The 22402-nt window shown below is 42.9% G+C and overlaps 1 protein-coding gene across 9 annotated transcripts in view; it reads right to left on the bottom strand.

Annotated features, from left to right (window-relative positions):
- Positions 1–22402, bottom strand: part of LOC308182312 (lethal(3)malignant brain tumor-like protein 4) — a 57551-nt gene that overhangs the window by 30208 nt on the left and 4941 nt on the right. For 5 of the 9 annotated variants that reach the window (XM_080566713.1, XM_080566712.1, XM_080566711.1 and 2 more), the window contains exons 2-12: positions 17061–17227; positions 13332–13485; positions 10437–10545; positions 9732–9903; positions 8232–8289; positions 6989–7077; positions 5622–5726; positions 4840–4975; positions 4251–4342; positions 3108–3259; positions 1444–1520 (exon numbers count right to left, since the gene is read on the bottom strand). In XM_080566713.1, coding sequence (XP_080422839.1) covers positions 1444–1520; positions 3108–3259; positions 4251–4342; positions 4840–4975; positions 5622–5726; positions 6989–7077; positions 8232–8289; positions 9732–9903; positions 10437–10545; positions 13332–13485; positions 17061–17174 — 1258 coding nt within the window. In that variant the 5' untranslated portion in view covers positions 17175–17227. Of the gene's footprint in view, positions 1–1443; positions 1521–3107; positions 3260–4250; positions 4343–4839; positions 4976–5621; positions 5727–6988; positions 7078–8231; positions 8290–9731; positions 9904–10436; positions 10546–13331; positions 13486–17060; positions 17228–22402 lie in introns of those variants that run through there. The other 4 variants (XM_080566715.1, XM_080566716.1, XM_080566718.1 and 1 more) reach the window with 4 other exon arrangements.

Raw genomic sequence — 22402 nt, forward strand, 5'->3', positions numbered from 1 at the left:
ATATTTAAGTAAGAAAAACCCAGCTATTGTTATAAATAACAGAAAAGCAGCTATGTAGCACACGTTTATTTTGTTAACTTAGCACTTTAAAAGGATGGCACTGGGAAGTGTTGTTCATACACATTACTTACAGCACACACAACAGCACTGCAAGTTTTCTGAGCTTCTACACAGGCCTTTAACCCTGACCTGAAAAACCTGAAGAGTTCGTTTCTGTACAGCTTAATCAATTCTTATTCTCTAGAGAAAGCTGCCAATTAAGTTAGTCAGAGGATTCTGTGATGTGCAATGGCATCACTAAATTAATTTCCTATTTTATTAACCATTCTGTGTGTGAGTGCCTGCCAGATTGTAGGAACTTCTCATCTCCTCCTACCTACTCACCCATAGCTGAATAAAATTAGCAGTCTCGAAGTAAGAGGCTCTGTCACCATTACCTACCTACCCAGACACCTACATGGCTGTGCTACTCTAACGACAACAGGATGCATCTCTCTGGCAGCAACTCCTAAGCTGCGTTTAAGAAACTGCTCTACCTTTTTTCGCCTCCCTATTTCAGTATTTTTTACCCTCAATATTGTTTCCTTTTGGCAGGAGGACCTAATCACTAATTGCATAGGACAGTCTGCAAATTGCTGCACATAAATCTTTCAGTAGAGAAATGAGAATTGACTGCAGATTCTCTTAGGGGCACAGGCAATCATGATGTGAGTTGGGGAGCTGCATGCCACAGCCTTGTTGCACTTTCCAGAAGCAGGAACAGAGGTGGTGGTGCTGAAGAATAAGGGTCTATAACCCCTTTAGCATCTACAGTAAAAGGCACTAAGGCAAATTCTTCCACTGCAGAGGCAGCTTGTAGTGCTACCCACTCTACTAAACTTGATATGCAGTAATTACAGAATTTCTTGCTCCAAGGCTGTCAATCTAGCAAACAGCAGACATTATTTTTTTATTATTTTTAAGGTGAATAAGCACTTGCATTGCCTGAAAACAACACTCGTTTTCTTGTAGGCTCTGTCCTTTTTCATTTGCCCAACATTCTTTTCATTTACTGAATTCCAGTGCAGCAGAAGGAGATGTGGCTTCAGTTATTCCTTCATTTTCAGAAATTCCATCCCATTATCTATAAAATCATGATATTGATTCCTCCTTCTTCCAGCTCACCTTAGAGGAAATTCTGAAAATACTTCAAATTTCTTTCCCTTCTGAAATCAAATTCAATTGCAAATTACCAAACCTTGTTCCTTTGCTTGAAAGAGCTGTAAAACAAAATAAACTGCAGTGGCAAAAGGTATGAACAATAACATTGTTCAGTCGGTAAAGAAACGAATACTGAATGGAATCTATAAATTCCTGTAAATCTTGCAAATACGTAATTATGTGGAAGATAAAGCCTACAGGTTTTTTGACTGAGGCAGGAAATAAGTCTCACTTTCAACATACCAGGTGGTGTTGTCAGCGGGGTTCCAGTTTCTTGGCAATAGCCAACAGGACGAATATATGGGCTGCTAGCTTCACACCTGAATCAAAGAGGAGAAGTTGGCACCAGTCAGTTTTAATGCAAAAAGAAAAGAAGAATTTCAGATGCTGTCTGATACACTTTTGCTAGGGTAGCAGATGCTTTCAGTGGGTGTGATCACGGTGTAAAAGACAAGCATTACCTCGTTAGAATGTATAAAGCCAAGTTTTCAAGGCATTCAAGCTGCCCCAAAAGATGTCTGTTGCTTTAAAAAACAACAACAAAAAAGCTCCCCCCACAGGCCATACAAACCACAGATCAGCCTGGACATAGACCATCCAAGCTAAAATACAAAGGAAGCAAGCAAACAAAAACCAAACTCTTGTCCCTAACTGAAACCCATACTTTGGAAGAAGGGGCAATGACTTTCAATATCTTGCCAAGAACTACACGTTACCCATTAACTCCAGCTGAAACCTACTGGTAGTTTGCCTCATTCCCAGTTTTATTTCATATATACATCTTCTGAGCTCCCAAAGGAGGGGATGTGTCCATTTGTGACAGCCCCTTTTGTCACATCTGCTCTGAGGAAGGGACCAAAACAGCCTTTCAGACTGAGGAAAAAAACTATGTTTTCAGCCAAATGCTACTCTGAAGCTTTGTTTGCTTGTGTTTCCTATTAACATTTCCAAATTCCAAACAAAACATGGCATGGAAACAAAGCTTCATGGGCTACAATGGTAAAGGAACTAGATCTGAAGACCTGCTAATCAAAACACCAGTGTTACAAAGCTCTGGATGATATATTTATGGCAAAGAAAGAAAAGACTCTCTTGGCACCAGAGAGGTACCTATTCTGAAAAAAAAATAAATCATACAAAAGGAGGTGAGGGAGAAAACACAGGACACTGATTGAATCAGTGCTATGTAGATAAGCATGTGCCTTGTGTTGCTTTCACAGGCAAATTCAAAGAAAGTTTCTCCATTCATGTGGGCTGGGAAACCTGGGCCAAAGAGCGAAAACGGTTTTTAGACTAACACTTCACCTGGCCCCAGCATGAGGGGCGGGGATCAAGATGCAGATGCAGAACAATGGTAGTGCAGGTCAGGACTTCAAAGCCTAAATGTTGGCAACCCCTTCTATTTTGGAAGTGCCTTATCTAAACTCTGCTGAAGCCAATGGGAAGATTTTTACTGACTTCAGTACTACCTACTTCCAAATGTAAGTTTGCAGGGAAACATGCCAACAGCCATTACTAGCTCTAGAGGAGAGGATGTTACTAATTAGAGGTGTTTGTCACCAGTGGAGCTTACTGCTTTTTACTTCAGTTCTGCCGGAGGATAACATGAACACTGCCTAACCTGGCCCCCAGTCACCAGCTGCGTTTCCTCAAACACCGCTCTAGCAGTTCAGGTTAGCCCCACTGACTTTGCACGGAGCCAGCTGAAGGGTGCACAAACAGCAGGGGAAACTACTGGGCAGTGTCACTTGGTAAAAACCCCAAACAATCATTCAGATATTTGAAAGCTGATTTAAGATCCCAGCTTTAGTGACTATACTTAAAATATGAGACGTTAGTATTAGTGACAGAGTGAAATAAACCACGGTCTACTTGCAGATATATATTAGAAATAGATTCTCGTTTACCAGTAGTCATAATTCTCATCCCAGTTATCAAAATGAACTAGCAGGCGGTTATCCACCATGTCAGTGATGGTTGCAACACACATCAGTGACGGATTCTTCTTGTCCACTGCCTCTAGTTTCATTCCCAGACGAAAACCAGATGGTGTGACAGGCTGAGGAACAGGACATCAGGAAAGGGAAATCAGCCACATTTTAGCCCACGCCATTTAAATCACTGTTATAAACTCATTAGTTGCAGGTTATAACCCTGAAACCCACAGACCAAAACACAAGTCACTAGCAAGAGAGCTACAGGCGAGATTTCCATGTATTCTGGCAATAAATGTTACTATTTCTGAAAAAGAGCTGGTGCAGCCTGAGTAACAGAATCTCCAGGTACACAACAACACAGATTCAAAGGCTAAAATGCCTTAGCACCTTAGCCCAAACCAAACCATTCTGTGATTCTATGCACAGTTTTGTGCTGCTAAGTACTGGCTGAGGATAAGCGTGAGCATTGATGGTCCACTCTTATTAGTGGAAAATTTGGAGAGTATCCAGACACAAATCTGCATGGTTGGGCCCCGATCCCACTGCAGACAGCGCTCAGTCCATTGGCAGCACCAAATCCACCAGGCTGTGGACTTTGTGTCATTTCAGTGACACAGAATGGGAAGCAGTGTTATAAACAAACTGAAGCTAACAACCAGAAGGAAAACAACAGTGGGTGAAGGATGAAAAATACTCAAGATCCATAGCCTCATAATAAATCCCATGGCGCACATGAGCATGCTGCTGGAAACCAGAAATTATTTTGGAAATGATTAAATTAGAGGAAAGTGACACAAATATCTTGACTGCAGGGACACAGCAAAACAGACTGTTGTAATATATTTAACAAATGGTAGAGTAAATCTTTTCCTCCAGTATTAAGGAAGAATGGAAATACAAATTCTCTGCCTGGAAAGCCAGTGACTGGGGGAAGGAAAAAATTGTACTAGCTTCCATCTTACAAATAAATCACAGCAGGAAATAGCTTGCATCTGATTGTACCATGGTTGTACCTCTGACATGAACATATTAAAAACATGTAAATATTCTGGTCAAAACTTGCTTAGCATCAGACCCATTTGAAAACATTTTGTATTCAATATCTCCACTTACAGTGCTGAGGGTCTTAAAAAGGCTTTTTGGAGCTGCTTGAGCTTTGCAATTCTTCAAATAGGAAGCCCAATTAAATTCTCCCTCCTTGAAACCTAGAAAGAGAGATAAAAAGATTGTTTTACACAGACCCATTACATTCAGATTGGTTTTTCAGAAATGGAAATTACCTGGGAAGAATATGAACTTTGCATGATAACTGCCCTTCTACAATCTTCAGGGGTTATGCATTTCGGCTAAAACATCTCTCTCTTTTTCAGTATAATGTCCAATCATTAATCTCAACCTTCAAACATTTCTAGGAAATTGAATGCCAGGAAGAATAAAGTTCTGAACCCGAAAGAAACTCCTTGGTTTACAAGCTCACCCAATAAAGAGTTTCTAATTTGACTAACAACGTCAATCTTTGGGAACATCAAAAGGAAGTTGTTTTGTTCTTTTGTGATTCACTATGTTAATTACATCTCTTCTCTTTAAGCCACTCAGATTGAGTTCGACAATGAAATCATACTAAAAATGAAACATGCATAGCCAGGACAACTAGCTCTTAGAATTTATGGCGTCTTGCACACCATCTTATTTTTTTCCATACCTTTAGGAGGGAGCAGCTTATGGCTTGTTTTTTCACACCAGCCGACAGGATGGATGTCTGAGGAATCAGCATTAACCCAGAAGTCATAGCACTCCGGATAACCATCAAAATGTAATCGCATTCTATACCCTTGTACCTATAAGCAGGGGAGCTCTGATTATCATACATCATCATACAGAACCTAAAGAAAAATACTAACAAAATGTTTTTCCTGTATTTGGATTTATAGGTAAAAGCGTAAGACTTGGTCTATTTCTCAAAAGCCTAGTTCTATTTTTCCTCATTTACATCTCCCACTTTCCATGCTTTCCTCACTTCAAGGAGCTGACAACAAAACCGGTCAGTGTAACTTCAGTGGACTTGTTTTTATTCCATACCCCATATATTCCTGTGCTGCAACATCCAGAGTGCAAATGCAGCAGAACACTTACGTCTATATCAGCTCGACACAGATTTCACAGAATTGAAGAAACACAGAATTTCCACTTGCTTATATTTACTAAGTCTTGGGGCCTAATTGCATTGTTCTTTTTCACACTCATTCATTGCATGGAATTAAAAGGTTTATTATTATTATGAAATACAGTTGCAAAAGTCTGACAGTAGGATTTCATGGATTCTTAACCACATAACAATATTCCTCCAGTGTCACTTTGAAATCCTCCTAATCATTAATTAATTAAAATACAACTATTCCTATGCTCCTACTTTTTATTGAAAAAAAAAAAAGTATCCTAAATGTAAATGGGATTTTTGGAATCGAAGACAGGAATAGCAACTACCTCAGCCACTGTAAGAACACAGAATCGAGATGGGTGTTCAGGGTCCAGCCCTTCCAATTTCATTCCAACTTTAAATCCATTTCGGCCTTGTGGGAATGATTGATACTGTGTGGGAGAGGAAAAAAAAGACAGAGAAATTTGTTTTTAATTTCTAAAGAGAAAATCTATTGCAGAACATTCATGAGATATGCTTTGAATTTTCAACTCATAGCAGAAAATTCTATCACTAAATGATTGCTGCTTTAATAGACAGACACAGGTACAGAGATCAATAACGGCATGATCACCATATTTCAGGTTTACTTGTTATTCTAATTAATCTCTGAAAAACACTGAACCATGAGTCTGTTGCAATTAACTGTGAACAAATCTTTCAGCAGATGCAGAAATGAGCTCTATTCAAACACAAAAGAATCCCCTTCACAGCCCAGTGTAGGAGGGCTGGCAGAAACAAACAGCCAGGAAAGCTAAAATCATTCTGCCTGTGTCAGCACGAGGTCAGCAGTCCAGACTTCCCCAAAAGGTAACTTTTCATCTTCAAATGGTAGAAGGGAGAAAGAATATTTAATCTGGAGCCTATTTACACAGCCATTCCAGAAAGCATTTGTGTTATTAATTTATTTGCAATCTGAATCCAAATTAAGCATCTGAAGTATAGCAAAGGCTTAAGAAGAAATTTTAACTGCAATTGCAAATAGCTTATTGCATCCACTGTAGTTAACTGCCTCTCCTTCTCATCTCACCCTGGACGGTGCAAACAGCTCTCTGCTTTGAAGAATTCACTGCGAGCTGAACTTTTAATTTGGGCTGCTGCACCAGAATGTAGAAGCAGCTTCCCCACATCTACATTCATCTTCTAACTTCAGTGCACCAGACTGTGGATGACCACAGCTTCCCTTCTAACAACTACTTCTCACTGAGGTAATCTCTGACACTCTCAGAGCTAGCTGACTTACAGTTTTCTACATAGGAAGGCTGGAAGGGGCGTAGTACGGCCACAGATGAAACACAGGACATATGAAAGACATTAAACTGTTCCTCTATGATGTTGCTTAGAGATTGCCTAACAGCCAATTTATTCCGAGCTACCCAAAGCAGACCGAAACAGTCATTGTTTATTTGTGAGTGGGATTCAATCCGTGGTTTTTACATCGCTGGTTTTGGATAAGGCTCACAGGGTAGATGTTTGTTTCCACAGTGCTTCAGGGCTGGAAACAAACATGAGGTTTTTACTGCCTGCTTGCACCAAAATAGCTAATAAATGTAACTGCTGGTTTGAGGGTAGTCTCACATTCTACTTGCATTGAGTTAGTAATTCTGGGAGGCTGCCTGACAAAAACAATGAAAGAGCTGAAAAAGCTGCCAACCTCTCTGAACAGTTTTAGGGGAGCAGCTGGCATCCGTTCCTCTTCTAAGTAGGAAACCCAGTTCCATACCTTCTTCTTTGCAGGAACAACTAATCAAAAACAAAAACAAAAATGAGTGTTTCTCCCAGACATCTCCCGTTTTTCCCTCTCTCCTCTTTCTCCTCCCATTTCTGCAAGTCATTTTTACAGCACAGGAGCAGCTCCAGGCAGCGGCGCTGCTCTCTGATCAGGTGCAGAGTTACTTTTACAGCAAGTAAGGAGGCAGCTCCGAGCTCAGCTCAGCCAATGCTGTTTTGCTGCTGTACCCCAGAGGAGGCAGTGTTACCCAACTTTTGAGGAAAGGTACAAATTCCAACAGTAGGACGACCGTGCTCATTTCTCATTAACAAAAATTTATCATATCGCAGGTCAAATGAATTGTGGCACCCGAATTGCTGGAAGCTACCCATGGAAAGCTGCCACGGTAAAGTTTCGACAAGATATAGTAACTTAAAATAGAGGAAAATAATTCCTTCTGGTAATTCACAGAGAAATAAAGGGTTAGATATGAACTACATGACAGCACAGAGAGGCATATAATTGCAGCTGAAATAAACCTAAAACAAAACAAATGAAAAACCAAGTGAATTTTTGTTCAGTTCACAAGATTTTTTGTATGCATAGATATATAAATATACGTATTTATAACCTGCTAATACCACAGCGCACCTACTACAGAGGCAGCTACCAGTACATACATGTTGAAGACAACTTGGCAGGTACTTGGATTCATTCTAGCAGAACCATGGTCATACACACAATAAATTATATTTTAAATGCATACTAAAAATCTCCCCCCAGTTTAACGTATGCTAACTCCTTTAAGGTATGCAACAAATTTAACCCAAAGTTTGCAATCAATCTCATGTTGCTTACAACTTATGTTCTATTTGTCATTTGTGGCTATGAAGCTCTCCAAAGTCAATGGAAGCAAAGATTCTTATCGGCTTCAGCGAGCTTTGGATCAGGCTGTCTCCTTCCAGATCCTCTACGCTGTGCCCAACATGCAGGCAAATCTAGCATATTCTCGCTAATACATTTCAGAAGACTGACTGTGGTAAGAGGGTTATGTACCTAATAAGCTATTCTGAATGTGAAATGAGCTCTACTGTCCTTTCTTCTTCTGTTTACTATTATTCATCTTATAATAGCTAGTAAAATAATCTATAAACATTAAAGAAAAGAGACTATGAGCTTAGCTCACCTTGTTTTATTGGTTTAGTGTTTCTGCGGCTTTTCATATTATTTGATTTATTCTTCTCCTAGACACAGATACGTTAAAAAAAAGTTTAGCAATATTGTTGTTTCCTCCCTCTGATCATCTCACAATGCAGGTACAATAAGGATGTAACATGTAACTAACAGGAGTATTAGCTAGCATTATTTCCCTTTGAATAACCCTGCAAGAGCATTAGTAGGGTATGTTACATAAATAACTTTGATCCTGCAGTATCCCAAAATACTTTACAAATTACTTAGTATGCTACTGAAGTTCATTTAAACATGAAGAGCAGTACGGGCCCTAAACCTCCATTACAATGCACAGGATTTGCTTTCTGCAGTGCTGGATTTACTGCTCACATAAGCAACCTCACTGTAATTCTCTGTTTTCCTTCTCATTTCAGAGGTTCTTATGTCCATCTATGCCAGGGAATGGATACAGAAAAAAAAAATCACCTATGAAGCCCTGTAAGAAGCAGATGCTTCAAGGAACTACTGCCATAGATGAACACCCCAGAAAATGTCTCCCTGTGTCACATTCCAAGCCAGATTGCCATTCACAGTTCTTCTATGAAGTTTTCAAACTCTTTAATTCACCCAGGGTTGTCATTTCTCAATGTGAAACAAAAAGGGCAAAATGTGAAATGCAAAGCTGCCTGCCAAGGCATGCCCTAGAAGAGAGAGTGGGGCAGTTTCAAATGAGGAAGAGGAGAAGGGGAAGAGACAGAGGGCAAGTACTTCTGCAAACATATACACTTAAATCTCTCTGATATGCATCACAGAGAAAAACTGAGCAATAAGATGAGTTAATCATCAGAAATTTCATGACATCAGAAATCTCAGCTTGCATTGCCACCAAGCACCTACCCCAGTGGCTCTCCATTAGAAAAACAAGTGCAATTCATGAACATAAATGTAATGGTTCAGGCCTGAGACTATGCACATGGCAGCAGAGTGCACATTTGCACAAAGGCCTCCTAAAAGGAGTAAGATGCTTAATGAAAATTAAGAAAAGATGAGAACAGGACTGAGGTGCTTCTATTTGGACACCATTAATACGTGTTTCTAGTAGTGTAGTGAATGTACACACAGGTACATTATAAAAAGCAATCAAACTGCTGTTTGACACTAATCTCTAGCTTCACATAGTATTTCTTGACTGCAGCTAGGTGTAATATTTGGGAGGGCATGTATTCGTATTGTGAAACAAGCTCAGTGCACATGGCTATAGCTACATCTGTATTGCATTACTGTCTGAAATCTTGACTGTGACTTCAGATGAGCTATTCACCAATGTGACTCCTCAGATTTCAGAACAGATATTCTCATTCCTGATGTAAATCAGAATCAGACCCAGACCATTCTCATGGGTACAGAACAACCTCCCTTGGCTCAGTTTTCCTTGCACAGTGAAATGCAAGCCACAGACTTCTATATGCTCTTTACAGTTCTCTTTAAAGAAAATACATGTGGCCTTATTTACCTCATCCTCATCTGCATTTTCCTCATCATCCTCAGACTCCAGAAGCAGTCTTCTCTTCCTTCGGAGACGTTTGGCAGGTCTGTCAACCTCATTCATCTGACAGCCAATGCTGACATTAGGATTTCTGCTATTTCCCCTGTTCCTGCAATCATTTGGAATGTCTTTGGTATCACTAAATGTTCAAAATTGAAAACAAAAACAAATTAAAAGTCCAGCAATATTTCTGCAGTTTTCCCAGCGTCTCTGTACCTGTTTGGCAGAATGAGGTTGCCTGGGCTGAGAACCTGAAGAAATGAAACATGTTTGCCATATATTTATCTTTTAAAATACTTGAAAGTACCTGAATAGCTATCGCTACCAAAGCAGCTCCAGAGGGTTTTTAATATTGCCTTTTTACAGCTTTGTGGAAAACAGGACATCATCCTTATCTACAGGAGAGGGAACTGAGGCATCAAGCACACAATGAGAATTTATGCAGGTTGAGAAATTAGGAGAGCCAAAAAAGCTCTCCTCAGTTTGGCTTGGGAGCCTCAAGGGTAACAGGAAGGTCACCAGCAGAGCTTTGCAGGCAGCCCTGCTTCTGCCATGCCATGTTAACACTTGCTCTGAGGACTTCATTACTTTCACAGCGATGCTTCTCTCTAGCACAAAGTTATCCCTAAGCAGTTTTAAACACAGAAGAAGAAGAATCTGGGGTTTATTTACCTGTCCCTGTGCTGCTGAGAGCCTGTCTGAGTACAAAACTTTCCATTCGCAAAGCAATCCATTTGACCACGGGTTTGGAAAACAGAACAGGGCAAGTTGTCTTTGGACACTGCAGAAGCAAAGAAAAAGAAAACTATTAAAGTAAAATGTTAGAACTTTGTACTTTTTAAACACCTTTCATGCAAGGAGTTCTGTCAAAGTCCTTTGCAAACTTTCAGAGAACCTCAGTACCCCATTGTGAGGGAAGTAATTATTATCTGTACACTGGCATACAGAAAGAGTGTACCACCTCATTAAAGAAAAACCACTTTTATCTACAGTATTTTAATTTCAGAGAACCTCTGCCCTCTGTAAAAGTATTAAAGAAGATATAATCTCAAGGCTGTAGCCAGGACACAATCACAGATCTTTTTATATTTCTTTATTCCTAGTAACCCTCTAACTTGAAAAGCAAATGTCAGATGAGTCCACCATGTTTGGATACTTTAAATACAGTTGGTTAAGTTTTAAAACTTCAGTCTTTATCTATACTTTGTACACAGGAAAAAAAAACTTTCATAGGCAGTCTTTAAAAATAGCATTATTGATGGGAAAATAGAAACAATTATTTCTGTATCTAGCAAGGAATATATATCAATTTTTCTTCTGAATGAAAGCATGAAAATACAAAGAGTAACTCCAATATATTGTTTACTTTCTACTAATGTTTGGCTTTTTCCTAATGCAATTTAATTTATGTTGAATATTTTAACAAAATATCGTTTCAGTAATCCCCATTGCCAGGCATCTGCACTATTCCAGTGCATACTTCGCTCAAGTTCTCTGACGTGCAAATTGTGCATGTGGCTCCTATGCATACATCATTCCTATTCTGCACTTTGGGGCGCCGTTTGTGTGCACTGGTTTGATCAACTCATTCCTGTATGCACCATTTAAGAGAAAAAAAAAAGCAAACAAGGCACCAGGCAATCAAAAACACTGAGATACGAGTCACTTTGCTTCTTTAAAACCATTTTCATAGCCTCCTTACCAGTACTTGCACTCATTCTGTTGAGATGACTGAAATTTTTCATTTACATCTGATTGCTCCCTACGGACTGATAGGGGATGTTGGATGGTCCTGGCTGGAATTTGGCAGACAGACTGCCTACACAGAGTGAACATAAGCCTGCTCGTGTTAAAACTTCAAGCTTCTCCCTGTGCCACTGGGGACCAATGATTCCAGGCAGGGGGAAGGCAAAAGAGGGAAAACGTGTAAGAGCAACAGAGCCTGAAGAGCTTTGCTCAAATAGAAGTCACGCTGATAGATGGAATACACTTGGATTAAAAGGGTGTGAAAAATTCTTAGTGCTGAGGTGACCATGTAAGAACTGGTTGTTTGCCTGATGAATTGATGTTTCTGCAGCTCTCGCAGGCAAGAAGTACCCACAATCAGCAGGAATGTAAGCAAATGCCTGTAAGCAAAAGCGAATCTGCAGAGCTTACTATGAATTCTGAGATGAGAAGAGCCAACAGGGAAGACAGGTACAAAGCCTTCCTACCAGAAAACAGAAACAGTTCCATCAAGACCCTGGGGAAAGCCAACTGGCAGATGCCTGTCCAGGCAAGCAACAAGAGGAGAGATTGTTCTCTTCCCAAAAAAGAAATTCCCTCCATGGGTGTGTACGATTTCAGGGACGCAGCCCTGCCTTGACCAGCGATCCAGCACTGGATCACTTGGGCACTTTCACAAATAGCTCTACTGAAACACTTGATCAAAGGAAACAAGTCATTTACCAAGTAAGTGAGGCTGCCCAGCTGAACCAAGTGGGCTGGAACGAAAAACCTCGGAGGCTAACAGAAGTAAATCTGCTTTCAAATACTGGTTTCTGGAGGAACAGGCTAAGAAGAGGTCTGCAAAGAACTGTCTGAGATACTTCTTGTCCATTATATTGATGCGTATGTCTAGTGACATGCTTACATTACCCTGTTAAAACTCAATTTCCCCTAATTTGGCTTGCAGCAGCCTTGGAAATGACAAAGTTCTTGTGGCTAACAACGCACCTATCGACATGAGCCAGGTTACAGGCAACTCTCAAGGGTCTTCTCGCCAAACCGGGGATTCATTCGGGGCCACAAACGCCAGGTTGGCACAGCGCTGTGCCACCCGCTCATGCTCTGCATGCACATGGAGGAATCTCACTGGAAGCTCCCGTCACCCCCAAGAGCAGTCAACTAAGGCACGTCTGTGTTAGCACCTCAGCCAGAGCACCTCAGCTACACACTTCTTTAGCACAGCCTTGGGCACTTCTGGCCTGAGGCACCCAGCAATGTCCCAGGCAATTCCCAAGCGCGGTTCAGGACTCAGCATGGAGCTGAAAGTCCTCCCTGTGGGTGCAACCCCTCCGTTTTGGAGGCTGCGTGTTTAGTAAGGAACGTAACACCAGACCATTCTGATCCCAAAGTCCCCAAATAAGCACAGTTTAGTTTAACACAGATGCAGACCTAATTGCTGCCATGACAAGTGCATCGCCCCTGTTAAGGATGTCACTGCTGATCCACTACCCTGGAAAGAAGGGGCTCCGACATCCCAGTAACACCAGTTGAGGGGACCCCAGGGTTTAAGTTAAAACTCCGTGTGAGTGAGATGTTTGACTACAGTGGCAAACCCAGCCCAGATCGTTTATATAACCACACTTACCTTCCACAAAGGAGCGCACAACGCATGAGCCAGGTACTGTTATGACTCTGCAGTAATTACATTCACTCTAAATACCTCTAAAATATTCGAAACAGGCAGTGACTCACTTCACACGCTGCGTCAGGGAGCCCGGCGCTACTGAAACACACATTTCAGTCCTGTTTCTAGAAGCTTTTCCAGAAACCACATATTCTGTCCCACAGCAAGAGGCTCACCTTCCAAATCAGCGCTAGAGGCAGCGGAAGCGTTGACAGCAGCAGGAGCAAAGCTGGTTGGGCTGGCATTTATTGCTGAGGCTGAAAGAGTTTTTATGGCTTCTGCTTCTACTTCAGTAATGATTTCTAGCATTCCAAACTCATTTAAACGGAACTGCAGGTAACAGAAGAAAGCAGGCAAATAAGCGGTAGTAAATGGGCTAGAAAAGGGGACAGAAAGGAATAGGATTCCCTGAGAAGCAACTAGGTATGGGACAAAAAGAAATGGGTGTATGTACATAGAAAAGCAATAAAAATCACTAACAATAAAAATGTGAAACACGAAACTCTTCCTCAAAATGCCAGCAGTGGGCCCCCAGAACCCCAATGGTGCATTTCACCGTCAGAGGAGGAAAGCAACGTTAATTCTACCTGCTTTGATGTGTTCCCCTTATAAATCCCAGACCTCTGACAAACTCACCAGAATAAATACCTGCAGAAAACCAATTCGGCCCCAAACCTTTGTTCTGATGGGTCAAGTTCATCCAGCAAAGCACAATTACATTTATTGCAATGATCAGATACTGCAACCTCCCTAAAATCCCGGTGCAAGCAGGAATCACGTGGCTGTTGAAGGAAAGGCCACGCTGCAGCAGAGAATGATGCAGCACGTGTTCCCAGATGATGCTGGCCGAGCTTCGCACACCTCGGAGCATGGCTGGGACTGCGCAAACGCAGTACGCATCTGAACAAACCATCTCTGAACGGCCCAGAAACACACCTAACGCCCTGCACACGCGCCGTCTGCCCTACTGCAGGCCAAGAGGAAACTGAGATGCAGAAGAAAACCCCTGCAGACACGCAGGGAAGTGCTCAACCCATAGGGTAGCCTGGAAAAAAAAGGGTATGTGTCTGACTTCAGAGATTCTATCATTTAAGCTTAAAAAATGTCTTGGGCTAGGAACACACTTCATGCATCCAGATAAAATTAGCAGTGTGCCAAACAGCGTCAATGCGCATCTTTTATTAGTCCCCATCTGCAAAGGCAATCAAACACACACACACACAAAAAGACTAATCTGAAGATTAGTCACTCCTTGATCTTCTCCACGGTCTGCACTACAGAGCTGCTGAACTCGAGAACGAGAGGCAAATACAGGGTGGGTTGCATTTGCAAGCTCTGCTCCAAAGCTTTTATTCACAGCAGTTTATTAGCTTGAGATCTTTTCTCAGCCATCCGTTCTTCACTCAAACCTGGCAAACCCAGATTAAAAGCGTGTGCTTCACCTCTGAAGCAGGGCTCCTCGTCGCATTGAGAAGCGCCGCTCTTCCTCTACTGCTGCACGCTTCCTGGTCTCCAAATCCTGCCTCCAGCCCCCATCAAAGCCTCATCCCAAAAGTTCTTCCCCCTCCTTCCTCTTTTTGATCTGAAGCCTGTATTTGTTGAGGATTCAAAGATGCTGGACCTGCTCCTAAAAGCTCACTTTTTCCTCTGCAGCCCCTAAGACACGGAGCACCTTTTTTATTTCACCAAGACGAGAAACAGCCCATTGCAAAGAAACGATAATTTAAGCGGGCCTCCGCGTTTCCTGGAGGCTGGCTGTTGTAAGAGAAGCAACCTCTCGCTTTTCCCCAACGCCAGAGGAGCAGTAGCCTAAGGGTGCAGGATCTCAGCGGTTCCTCGCCATCGCTGCTGAGGACAGCTCAGCACCGTGAGCACGAGGTCAGCGGCGGGAGCACCTCCAGAGCTCTACGTGCCATTAAGCAGCAGAGCGAGCGCGAAGCCGAGCTCACAGCTGGAGGTGGGGAAGGGTGCCAGCGCCACTGTGTGTCAGCAGGTTAGTCTCCGGGGTGGACACGGCTGCATACAAATCAAGGGCACAGATTCAGCCCAAGCCAGGGAAGACAAGAGGTTTTTATCTCTTCCTTTTATTATTTGGTGCCACGTGAACTGGGAAGCCCAGCCCAGGACCCCCAGAAGCAAAAGTTTGCTATGAAAAATGACCGGCATCGTTATTAACAGTCCCTGAGCTGTGCTGAGGACTGGCTGACCTATGGAGCCCACCTCCGGTTTCATTCACTGGCTCTTCAAGGCAATATCCTTCATCCTGTAGTTCTGGAAATAACTGTTTCTACCAGAACTGCTTCTTCTTTTACATATAGAAATGAGATCAACATAGCACATTTGTTAATGTGAAATTCACACAAACTCTCCAAAAATAATCTGTCCTTGCTGAGAACTTTTGAAAAGGGAATTCAGGGAAAATGTATTTAATTGTGCATGCAAGAACTGGAATACAGCAGGAAGAGGAGACAGGCAGGGAAAAAAATATACTGCAAAAGAAAAAAAAAAAAAAGAAAAAAAGTGTTTGGCTTTTTTGCAGAAAAAAAAAGTGTTTGGCATCTTAAGAATGAAGCAGCTTCCTGTGCAGCCAGTTATCATGCTCCAGCCAACACTGCTACCACACTTAGCAGCCATGGTATCAGTGCTCTTATAGTTTGTCATCTAATAGAAAATAATACAGTATTATTTGTTTTCTTCCAGTAGGTACGGTGGTGCTTTGCTGGTTCTCTACTATTACAAGGAACCAAAAGAGGTGAAGCCGTTTCTGCAAATGCACATTACTGCTGGTTAAGAGAAAACCCGTGGCAATACACTGCTCAGCTCTTTTAAGCAGCAAAAGTATAATGACTGAAAAAACACAGCAGAAAAGTTACGCCACTGCAAAATGATCATCCAGAGGGCCTCCTAGAGAGTCAGTGGACCCAATTCCACGTCTGTTTGGTGGGAGAGCAAAGCCCTGATCTCAAAATACTCCAAGCATACAGGTTCACCCATGTTCTCTGCACATTTGCAGGCAGAAGCATTTTCCTCGCAGACTAAGCGAGATCGGGCAGCCCATGTAGAAGACTTTTCTGCACAACTGGGAGAGGGGAGGAAGGGGGAGACCGTCAGCTTTTTTAGGAGGTGAAGGACCTGATTCGGAATGCCTGATGTGATACCAACAATACGATTTTTTTTGTGAGCTCTCCAGTCCCTTCAGCTCCAATTTATTTCAGTCGAGATTGATTTTTTTCCCAGATTGAGAACTCGCCGCCTTGAGGCCAATTTTATGTATTCATTCCCAACCATCAGAAGTGCAATCACACTGAAATAACAGCTGCAGGTAATTTGGGAAACAGTCAACTGACACTCAGCTCCTCCCCCCTCTACCACAGCACACCTCGTTTGCGACCATCAGATCTTGGTTCTGATTTACATGAGAACTGCACTGGAGACATTACCATGAGTATGTCAGATACAGACAGCTGTCAAAAGCTGCAAAAAATAACCACTGGTGTGAAAAGAACCTAAAGGCCCAACCCCACAGGTATTCACTCATGACAAAGTGTCTCTCGTGCTGGGCTGAACTTAACGGGGTTTCTTGCCCAAATATGTTCTATGGACGTGACTGAGAATTAGGAAGATCAGGCCCATAATTTCTAACAGCAGAAAACAATTCTTTTAAAACACTTCCTACCTTTAGAAATCAATCGAGCAAGAAATTAGAAGGGGGAAGGAAATATCACCAGGCTTTCAGAAACATCCCTAAACTTTCAGCACTTGCTTGGTAATGCCAACCCATCTGTTTAAAACAAAGTCTTTTCTCTGCACAGATCTTATTTGCAAACTAGAGCATATATTGGAAATTTTTTTGCGGTGCCAAAGGCATGGTGGCCGCTCATTTATTGTGTTCCTTGGTTTCTTACTTGTATGTTGCTACCAGGCAAGGTACCAATGCCGTCTTTCCAGTCTAAGGCACTCAGTACATCGCAGTCTGCTGTCGGGACGGTGACGATTCTCTCCGAGACATTCTGTTCCATCTCTCTGCTTAGTCTTTGGGATCTTTATTTAATTTTAAGAAAGAAAACTAGGGCTTGAAAACAAAACAAAACAAAAAAAAGAGGCAGAGAATAAATCCTGGGTTCTCTGGATTCAGTGGGAGTTTTGGTCTGGATATTAGCAGTACCAGGATTTAAAATGACAGAATCACAAATACACAGGAGCATGCACAAACTCACATCCCACATCCACTGTGACCAATCTGTACAACTCGTGGAGTAGCAGCATCTGTTGCCAGGTTCCTCTGTACTGCCGCAATGCTTAGGCTCTACGCTAGAAATCCTGCAAAGCTCTTAAAATGCTTTTGGTGCACGCACTGCCCTCGTCTCCCAGCAAATGAACTATCCGGCTCCGTTAGAAGAGCTGACTAAAAGCCATACAACTATCTGAGCCCCCAGTTCCCAAATATTCGATGATTATTGTGGCAGACACTAAACAAACACCATCAATTAACTGTACAGTACTGCCCTTTAAATGCAATGTGAATATTTTCAAACTGTGAACATCACTGCTTGCCTACAAAGACCAGATTCACAACCTCCCCTTAAACTGGCAGCACTGCTGGATTTTAGGGGTGTGAGCTCCCGGATTTCAGCAGTGCGAGCTCCCGGATTTCAGCAGCGTGAGCAAACCCGCTGCTCAGTTCCCCAGAGCAGAGCCCAGGTGATAGGTGTAACTGCATTCCTGCCGAAATGGGTCGGAACTGCCCTGAGTGGGGATCTCTGCTCTGACTTCTGAATTCACGAGGTCGACAAGGTTGCTCTGAGCTCTTAACCCAGCACTAAAAGCAGGCACCATCCAAGACCAATTTGCTCGATCTTCCTCTGGCAGACTGTTTCTCCCCGTGAGTACTGAAAAGAGCTTTACAGTGACAAGGCTGGGGCAGGTTTTAACCACTGGGTGCTTAAATTTGGGCAGGCCAACTCCACTCCTGACCTGAAGTTTTCCACGTGCTAGACCATCTATCTGCAGGCTGGGAGTGCAGGTTTATTCCAGCCAAAGGCAAAACCACAGACCTGATGCAGGGTAACTGACGACGTCTGAGCATTCCTGAGGCTCCAATTCAAGCACACCGGCCCTCTGTGATGACCTTACTGAGGCCAAAAGCAGGAAAGATGCACGTGGACTGCACTCCCAGGTATCCTGGGGTATCACGGTCTAATCCCTGCAGGATTTGCTTCTTTTTTCTCCCCCAGGTGTAAAAATCCAGCTACTTACAGTCCTGCCGAAGCGTGAAGCTTAGCAGCACGTATACGGTCCAGCGGGATGGGGCCAGGAGGGTGCAAGCGGGAAGCAGCAAAGCCGTGGGCACCCGCTCAACTCCCAACGGTCTCAACGGACCTGTGGAACCTGGAGATGCCCCGCGGCGCCCCCAGCTACCTGTACAGAGCCCACCTGCCCCCAGCTCCACGGAGATTCACCCCTTCAATTAAATTCTGCTCCGGTACTGTGGTATCGAGCGACCGCAGCCGAAGGTTCACTGTACGTTAATATTTGATGTAGCCCTGCACGTCTGTAAACACTAATTTGTAGCCTACGCTTTGATGCCAGTTCCAACAAGGACAAAAACATCGCTTTTTAGATGTTATTCTTCGCATTCAGGCTCTAAAAATAAAGAAGCTGCAACACCAAGACTATTTAGGGAGCTCCCTCGGGGACGAGGGGTTTGGAAAGTAATCGGACAGAACCCGAGCAGAGGTAATTAAGCTGCAGGATTTATTTAAAACGGGACCAGGAAAACTGTCAAGAAGTATAACAAACCAAACTATCTCGTACTAGCCGGAGAAGACCCGATATGATAACGGGCCTTTTTCATCTCTTGTGTTTTATAAATCTATTAAAAGCCCTAGAAAAATGTAATGAAGAAATTACTGTTCTTATAATGCTCCCTACCAGTACAATCTACAGTAAAACCAAGATAGCCCAATAAAAGGAAGCAAACTGTGCAATTAAAGACAGCGGAATCTAACTTGAAACGTTTTGAAGAGCCATGAAGAGCACAAATGCTTCCCATTTGTCCTTATTTGCGTGATTGCTTTTCATCCTCAACATTAGACGACTCAGAAACAATGCAAAGGAAGATATAGAAAAACTACGATGAGTCATTCAGTCCCAAGGTGGAGATTCAGATTTATTAAATGATAAACGACTAGCGTGCTGGCAGAGATAATAGTTCATAATTAATATGCTACCACCCAGACCTCTGTGCTTTATCTTTAGATAGGGAACCCATAGGAAGAGGAAGTCAGAAATACTCGTTTCTGCCACTGAGCCACACTGCAGCCTTGGGAAACTGCTCCATCATTCCTGTAGAGAACCTGCTTTGGCTTTTAACATCCATCTTGCCTTAGCATGGAAAAAAAAAAAAAAGAAAAAAGAAAAAAGGCACGAGTTCATACAAACAAATAAAAGCGTGAGGGCTAAATGGGTGGACTGGGGTTCATTATCCTTCCCTGTACACCATCAGACCTAACGGGAAGAGAAACATTTCAGCAGAAACTCCATTTCACATGCTGCCAGCTTGACTGCCAACAACATGAGGATTTCAGGGTCTTTATATAAGGGTAAAATGTGAGAAACACAGCGGGGTAATAAATCCAGAGGCTGTAAATCAAGTAACAACAATCTTAAGTTCGCAGCCCTTCTGGCTGAGCCTCGGTATACCAGCAGGCAAAATTCCGTTCGAGAAGCAGCTGGCATCAAGGAAACCATTTGATATTGTGCTGCTCTGGGAATAATCCACTTACAAATCACCCTTCTTTCCCGAAACAGAACGGGAAACCTAGCAAAGCTGGGCATTTCAGTCAGTGCAATATATATGCGCTCAAGCAAGCTGGGATTCGGAGCTCTGTGTATCCCCAGTTTCCTGTAGGATTTGGTAGAGTTATCTAACACCCAATATATTATACCTGCCATTCATTCTTATGACGTTAGTGGAATTTAAACAGGGGGAAAAAAAAATTTAATGACTTCTCGCAGGGCACAACTAATCCGGTCTCAGGAGCTGCTTTGAGAACTTACCAGTTCAGACAAAAATTGTTTGCCTGTCCTCTGCTATGACGATGACTGATGATCTTTTACTTACCCATCAAAAAATATTACTCACCTCAGGCAAGTAATATTTTGCAAGGCTGAACTAATACCATTACCAGAAGCCCAGCCTCACCTCCATCAGCCCAGCCAGGGATTGAAATGAACTTTCAGAGGCTGCAATGGAACCGCACGACCACATTTCAAAAGAAAGCGTTTGTAGCCACCAGCAAGCATTTAATGGCATGAGTAAGACATAGCTGCTTTCGCTATCTGCTATGTCAACGAAGGGAAAAAAAATGGGCTTACAGCACAGGTATGAATCGAGGAGACACAAGCAGGTCGTGTTTTAGCTCTGCCACAGGACCACAAAGACAAACTAGTCTGGTTTTAGGGAGTTTGCGGTGTTCATTTGTACAACACAGACACTGCAAGGTCACTGGAAACACGCACTAATGTATGGATTATGCCTACCTGTTATTGTGCTGGGAGCCTAACAGACAGGCAGCAGGGCCACACAACTTTAATCAATTTATACGATCAGTCAGCAATATTGTGAGTTCCCTCTAAACCTAGCAGCTGAGGCTGGTATTAAGCCCAGATCAGCACCACAGCTCATAAGCTGCTGTCTCTTGTTTCTTGACACAGGCGTGCCAAATTGAAACAACAAACAAAAAAAAGCAACACACACACGCTTAGTTCAGCTGACACAAGGAAGCAGCTGCACAGGCTGCTGGTGGCACGAACACCCGTTCTGCGAGGAACCTCTCCTGTTCCTCGCACAAACCCACCCTGGCGTGGGAGCGCTGGGAAGCGAGCAGGTGGCATGGCACGGCACGGCACGGCACGGCACAGCGCTTTGCTGCCCCAGCTCACATGTTCCCAATACCACCCTTGGATCACGCGCAATAGCACTGCCTTTGCTACCTTTCTCTTTCCATTCGTGTGACGTCTCGACGTCAGCAACAAGTCTTCCTCCTGCCCTTTTTCTTGCAGAAGGTGAAGGAGGCATTCGGTGCCAGGCTGCAGAGCCTCCTGCCAAGAGAAGGGAGGGCGCAAGGAAGGCACAAAACCTCCTTTCACGTCCGCAGTTAATGCCTGCTGTCAGCGACACGATTAATTTCATTTTTATAATTTCATTTTTATAGCTTTCATTAAATTCATTACTGTCAAGCTTCTTCTCCCCAGCTCCTCGTGCTCGTGAAAAATGGGGGTTCTGGGGAAGGGACCGGGCACTGAGGAAGCACAGCAGGAACCAAAATGCCTTCATCACCGTGCTCCATGTGGTTGAGGCCGAGAGAAGGCTGTGCCACCACTGGTCCCAGCCTCTCTACCAAAGAGAGCCACCTGTAACCCCACAGTAGAACCACTTGTAACCCCCCAAAACACACACCCAGCAAGGAACTGCAGTGCCACACAGAAGACGGACCCCACAACTACTGCCACGTTCACAACCCCTGGAACGGTGACCTAAAATCTTCCCGGTAAGATACTCTACGTTTTGCCATTTCTAAATCTGCACTCATTTCCACAACGCCAGATGCAAGATCTAAATACCTTCCATCGCTCTTGATCAGAATTATTTTCACTCGGAATGTAACGACCTGTAAGGAAGCTTTAAGATTTGCGATTCAAGAGAAAGTCAATTTTGCGGCAACATAAAAATTGTAGTGCTGGGGGAAAAAAAAAAGTGGTTCTTCTAATGGAAAACTAAAAGTTCAGCCACCGCTTAAATGTTTAACTAAGACACAAGGAATTAATTTCGCAATAAAACATGCTCTTAAATGGGATGTAGTTAATGAAAACAAGAGGAGCATGCCGTTACCCGTAACATCTTGTTGTCCTCCAACGTGTTGATATCTACGGTTGCGTGTTGGCTGCAGGCTTCCAAACAGGAATTTTAAAGGGATGTCAAAGCTCTGCACTAACTGTTTGATTTGCTTCTGTTCTGAAGCGACGTTATTACATCGTGTTTTACTGAATATTCATCTTATGTTTTTGGGGGAAAAATTAAGGTTGATTATTTCAACCCCAAACGGCTGGCATTAAGGCGACTAGTATTAATCTCCAGAACTACCCGCACCTACAGCAAAACAGTTTTTAATGTGTCATACTGACAACAACAACAATTGTTCCCTGTTGAGTAATGCGTGCTTAGGTCAAGTGTTTCAAAAGGAAA

The sequence above is a fragment of the Anser brachyrhynchus genome, assembly GCF_964034855.1.
Source record: "Anser brachyrhynchus genome assembly, chromosome: 24".
Taxonomy (NCBI): domain Eukaryota; kingdom Metazoa; phylum Chordata; class Aves; order Anseriformes; family Anatidae; genus Anser; species Anser brachyrhynchus.